At 31.8% G+C, this 6438-nt stretch overlaps 1 protein-coding gene across 1 annotated transcript in view; it reads right to left on the bottom strand.

Annotated features, from left to right (window-relative positions):
- Positions 1–1306: 1306 nt before the first annotated feature.
- The window catches only part of LOC106478701 (matrix metalloproteinase-2-like), a 68301-nt gene continuing 63169 nt past the window's right edge, over positions 1307–6438 (bottom strand). The window contains exons 4-8 of the mRNA XM_013939264.2: positions 5984–6145; positions 4881–5143; positions 3642–3786; positions 2440–2703; positions 1307–1897 (exon numbers count right to left, since the gene is read on the bottom strand). Coding sequence (XP_013794718.1) covers positions 1638–1897; positions 2440–2703; positions 3642–3786; positions 4881–5143; positions 5984–6145 — 1094 coding nt within the window. The 3' untranslated portion in view covers positions 1307–1637. The remainder of the gene's footprint in view (positions 1898–2439; positions 2704–3641; positions 3787–4880; positions 5144–5983; positions 6146–6438) is intronic.

The raw sequence follows: 6438 nt of genomic DNA, 5'->3' as shown, positions 1-6438 counted from the left end.
CTTGTCAATTCTGATCTACTTTCTACTCAAAGTTTGATTCAAATAAATTATAATGATTATTGATAAGTTTTTTTACTTTGTCTGTAGTAAAATGTTATTTATGTTTTTTTTATCTATGATACTGCATTCCAGATTTCTTCCAATTAAAAACGAAAGGTCAAGTTAAGTATCAAACCAGGCAATGTTAAAAAAACGTTCATGTTTTAAACAGTCCTCTCAAACCTTTAAGAAATACGATAAATAACAGGATATTTATTGTTACAAGACAGATATTTAACCTCAGAGAAGTTAAAAACCTTGCCTATCAATTATTTTTCATATAAATATATACACTGTTGGATTTTCAAAACTACTACAAAGACACAACTGGAACAGCCCAAAACAAAAAATGATAAATTCTATTAAAAAAAAAAGGACAGTAATTATAGATTTTACATTTACAACATATAATTTACATCTGTGGTACATATTAAAATTTACATGAAAAAATGAAATAAAACAAAGTATCAATGTTTCTTCACTACAAGAGATTTACTAGGACATAGTCCTATTTTACAAATCAACATTAAAAGTCGGTAATAACATGGGTAAAAACTCAAAGGTATGCTTGCATTGCAATGCATACTAAAACACAGCAGCAGAAGAGCACACTTTTCCTCCACCAGATTAAACCCTATTTCCTTCTTTTCCTCCACCAGATAAAACTCTATTTTCTTCTTTTCCTTCACCAATAAAACCCTATTTTCTTCTTTTGACCAGTCACAGACTTCACAGTATATTGAAAATATCATATTTCACATATTATAACACGAGAACACAGATGACTATTTTAATAAAGCTTACAAAGCAATGCTTATAATTCAAATTTTACATGATTTCATGCAGGAAAGTATTATTTTCTTAAAAAATGATTATCTCTTCTAGAGCAATCATAAATTAACAGTTAGTGATTTAGAATAGTTCACCATAGATATTCACTAACTTCATTAGATTTGCACCAGTGCCACGACATGACAATGTTCATTCTAGTTCACTAAATGATAAAAGTTTGATCCACTGAACTGACACTGTGAAGACCACAGCAGAATATGTGTAAAAATTCAAACCATTGAAAAAAACTTCTCATCTTTGTTTGTTGCACTAGACTCATAATCCTGAAGAAGCTATATACTGGTGGTAGAATTCATCTGGCTGTAGGTATTGAGGTCATTGGCTAGAAGCCAGATGAAGAGCTTCATATTTAATGGACAAAAGTGCAAGCCTAGACAAGAGTTTTATGTAATCAATTTCAAGTTTACATTACATATCTTGAAAACTACATTTTTATTTTCTAGAAAAAAGGTTACTACAGGTGAAGTGAAATGTGTTATTTGTTTTCCAATTCATCCTCAAAGACTTAACTCGAACACCATAAATCTTGTTTTTGTTCATTCTTTGATTTGAAAAAGATGTGTTTTCTCCTCTAGCTTCTCCTTTACAGAATACTCAATCACATGCAAAGCAGAAAACCTGGACATAATAATCACATTGTTTCAGATATTACCGAGACATTCTAACGATGTGTAACAAGCGAAGTGTGTATAAATACTCGAGTTTTTCTTGCTCTTCATTTCCCATCAATTACAAAACAAACTTCATTAATACCATAAAAATTGTAAAAAATATGAAAGAATAACCAACCACCAAAACAAATAATTAGTTTTCAATAATGTAGATATCACCGAATTTTCATCATAAATTTTGTCTGCAGGATTCCAAATTGGAGGAGGTAACCGTTCATTTGTGCTGGGGCAGCCAAACCAGACTTCTGAGATCCGTTGTGCTGGAAAGTTTTTAACTCTCATCTTTTGATCATCAAAAGTCTGGAAATACTTGTCTTTAAAAAAGTAGGTTTTACCTGAAAAGAAACAAAACTTAATTCATACAGGTAGACTAGACATTACTGTTAGTAGATATTGTGTCTCTACTTCTGTAGAGAGAGACTATTATTTTTGTATATTCTGCTCAATCTATACATATTCTAGGAAATAGATCAAAATATGTATCAAGAAATTATACTATTTATGCATTTTCTCTTCAGGAAAGAAAATAAAACTACACACACACACACACACACAATATATATATATATGTACAACAAAAATTCTATAACATGTGAAATACTCTTGAGTTTCTTATATATATCTCTTGATTAATAAAACATACAATGAAAGAAAAATACATCCCAACTAAATCTAGTAAAGTTTTTCTGCATATATTTCTGTATCACTAATCAACCACTTTAGAAGTATAAAAATATGGATAACTGACGCTTTAAAGAATTTAAACTTAAATAAATGCTCATATTCTCAGCATTGATCAACCACCTAAACTTGTGATAATATTCTAAATAATTCAAACTCATATATAAAATCCTCCATGTTCACAGATGTAACTTACCATCACTGTACTGAAGAGTTGCATCAATATTGTAGGGTACACCCTTCCACATGCTCATATGTCGTGGGTAATCTAGTTCTACTCTTCCTTCGGTCTCGTCATAGCGCCAATACTGTTCCCCACTGAATAAGTAAGTCTTCCCATTGTGTCCCCATACCATAGCTCCATCAATCTTCTTCAAACTCGCTGGTAGACCAAGGTCCACTAGAGGACGAGGGTATCCTGCTTCTGGTGTGTTTGCGTTAAACAACCAGTACTTATTCCCTGTTGAGAAAATATTAAGCATAAAATTTGGTAATGCATGACTAGTAAACAGAAGACCTTCCATTCTAACTAAACAAAATTTTATATGGATAGACAGATCTGCAACAATGGCATAACTTATTTAAATCTTCATATAATCAGATCCAGTTTAACATTTGTATTTATTCAATAATATCGACAATAAATGCAACAATATATGCAGATTCAGTATGAGAATGACATTTACTTGAAAAAAAAATCTGGAGACTTATTAAACTGGTTTTGTATACTTAATTTATTTCTGTCTAGATCAGTGTTTCTCAACCACTGGTTGGCAGACTGGCACTGGTCTGTAACAACCACCTTGCCGGTCCATGATATTTCCCAAAACAAAAATTGATAGAATATTCATATGTAAATCATAATGGTTTTTCCCTGTACTTGCATTTTAATGCTCTGTAACAGCAGGCCCACTGACAGAGGACAACTGTCCAGCGGCTCAAGCAGATGAAACCTAGTTATGCCATAAAACACATTTTTACTCTTATACTGTGAGCTAAAAACAGCTGCTGCTATGGTTTTCCCTTGTTTATGAGCTCGTTGCTGTCCTAATGTAAGATATTCTTTTTAATAAGTTCTTAAAAATGTTAAAAAAGAGAGAGAAAGGGGCCCAGCAAGGATGTTTGCTGGCTCTCCCTGATAATGTGAAGGTTGAGAAGTGCTGGTTTAGATCAATTGTGTCAACGGGTGTAGGTGATGAGCCGATTGGCTTTCTTTCCCATTATTCTTTCCTATGTTTTGAAATAACTTGGGGTCTTTTTAACTGTGATTCTTCACTAGTACACCACTCTCTGCAAATTAATGAAGCTAAGGTTTCCAACCTATAAAGACAACTGAATACTGCAACATTAAATACAGTTGAATGTCTATTTACAAAAGAACTTTACACAGAAACTTACCACTAAAAAACATAATTTTGGCATCATTGGTACGTTCATATACAGCATCTACTTTCTTAAAACCGCCAAACCAAAACTTGTCAATTTCTGCTGGATAGTAACCAGCCCACTGACTGGAACCTTTTTCATTCATACGCCAAAAATACTGTAAAATAAAAAAGAGAACTTATTTGTAGGTTTTTTTAACATTCTCTATTTGTGCAAGTGATCAACAAAGCATTCTAGTCAAAAACTGGTGTTAAAATGTAAAACAATAACTTTTGAAGAAAACACTATAATATTAAATGAATAACAAAAGAAAACTGTGATTACACTTGCCAGTATTAACTTCCTACTGAGATGCTACTTTTTAAAGTATTGATCTCAGGCTTAAGTAAATAATGTTCATCTGAAGTATGATGGAAAATGTATTTTACACAGTTAAGTTTGTCCTCGGATGTAGCAAAATTTGCAACACTGAAGAGGTTATAGAGGTTGGAGACATACTTTAAATATCTGGGTTGAATATAGAAAAAAAAAGGTTTCTATATGCAGTTTATAGAAGTTTCATACCAGCCTAAGTGGCCCCCTGTCATCTGCTGGAAATGAAAAATTAACTATATATGAAAGACGGGAGAATGGAGAGACCTAGTTAAGTTCTTACTTGTTCAATCATTACATACTGTTAATTTACTTCAGATTTTTTAATTATTTCATACTACATTATTGGTTTTATTAAGTATTGTAAAATCAGGTATTTTTGCAGAATTACTGCTATTTTATTACCATTGGTGCCTGCAGGAAGAGGCAAGAGGGGGGCATTTGCCCTCCTTACATTACAGTTAAACTAAATATTTTTTAGTAGTTTTTATTAAAACTGTAAATTTGTGTTTGCATTTAAGCACAAATAACACATATTCTTTTAGTCTGTTGACTTAAACTGTAAAAACGTATCCCCTACATACGTTTTGCCCCTTCCCCAAAAATATTTTTATGGGTGCCTATGTTTATTAATAACTGTGAGGTTAAGTGGTAATAAATACTAATATTTATTTATTACTGCAAGACTGAATAGTAGCAGTGATATTTTTGTCTTATCTATTGTTATAAGTTTATTGTTAATTTTCTTTCAATTACTGAATATTGAAATTTGAGTGTTTTTTTTCTATATAATATATGTTTGGTCTATTTTATGGTCATTAATGCAGGGTTCTAAAAAGAAAAACAAACAAACATGGTAGTAAGTATGTGCTTACTTACCTTGTCTTTGAAAATGAAGATTTCATTGCGAATAATTGAAATTGCATCTATACTTGTCTCACAAGCATCAAGTTTTGGAAACTTGGGAGGAAGTGTTGGTTTGGGTTCTTCTCGTGGTGGGATGGAAGTAGGACGACGAGGAGGTATTTGGGTCGGTGGTCGCCAAACAGGTTTTTTTGTAGTTATTGGTTTTCGTGGGGGAATTTTAGGAGGAGGATGTGTAATTGGTGGCATTGTTGGCCATGGTTTTGGAAGCCTAGCACCTGAAACAAATGATACTATAACTATAAGCCTCAACTGGAACATTAAAACAGTCACAGAAAAGTAAAATTCAGACAAAATATTGAATTTTATAAAGTAATATGATAATCTTAATACAAATAATTAGAAAGCATAAAAATGGGCAAGGTAACAGTTAACTTTTCAACCCCCTCAAGGTCCTACTTTTACTGTCACTAGACAGAAGAATTCAATAGTTTCAGTTTACATCACTTCACCAGTTCAAAAGCTACCATTCTGTCTTAGAATAACCCACAGTCAGACTTTGAAAGTTAAAGACAGTATTAAGGGATAACACTTATTTAGGTTCAATTGAACTGATTACTTTTACTAGAGCCTTGTGTTTCACTCATCCAATGCTTTTGATTAATGACATCTAATAATAATATAAATACATCATACAACTTTATACTTACAAACTAAGCAACCTTTACTGAGGTAAGCATATGTATTATTATAAGGTTTTAAGTAGAAATTGGTAATGACATTTTCAATACACTATGTCTCAACAAACAAGAACGAATCATTGAGTAAGCATAATTATCATCGAAGTATTCCTCTAATTTGTGAATATATTTTACTAAATCAAGACAGTTGGCCTAATATAGTTTTATTTATTAATCATTGTCAGTCATTTGGAAAATTACTCAATACCTAAAATAAAATGATTATAAATATGGTGTGTACTTTGTTTTAATAGCTGCCACCTTCCATACCATTCCAATAAACAATCACTAGGTTTCTGTTTCATTTTATAATGACTGGAAGTTAATGTACAAGTGCTGTTAACAATGAACAGGTTTGTGTTTTGTTTTTTCACCTACCATACAATTGCTGTATACCAATCATGTCATCATAAGGCAACTGGAAATTATCTTTTATTTCTTGGTAGTATGGGAACATAAGAGATCCTTGGACAGAGCTGTGAGACAAACCAAGCGAATGTCCAAACTCATGTGCTGCTACTCCAAAAAGATTTACCTCATCTAAAAGAAACAAGAAATAACAGTTTTACCACTGTTGTAGCTAATATAACAATAGAACAGACTTACTAGGTGCTATCATAGCGTGCTGTCTACACAGATACTATCATCATCACAGTTTTAACTTTCACTTATTTGCAATTGGCACCATTTATTATAAATAACGCTTTTAAACTAATAAATTACAAAACGTTTTGGGGCAAATATAAATGGAATGAAATAAATTCCAAGAATCAAAATTAGCACAATTATAACCTAAATTTAAGGTGCTCTTTTGGAACACACAACTTATTAAA

Source organism: Limulus polyphemus, unplaced genomic scaffold (genome assembly GCF_000517525.1).
Source record: "Limulus polyphemus unplaced genomic scaffold, Limulus_polyphemus-2.1.2 Scaffold242, whole genome shotgun sequence".
In the NCBI taxonomy this organism is placed as follows: domain Eukaryota; kingdom Metazoa; phylum Arthropoda; class Merostomata; order Xiphosura; family Limulidae; genus Limulus; species Limulus polyphemus.
Note: the sequence above shows the minus strand (reverse complement) of the source record. Positions and strands in the feature narration are given on the sequence as shown.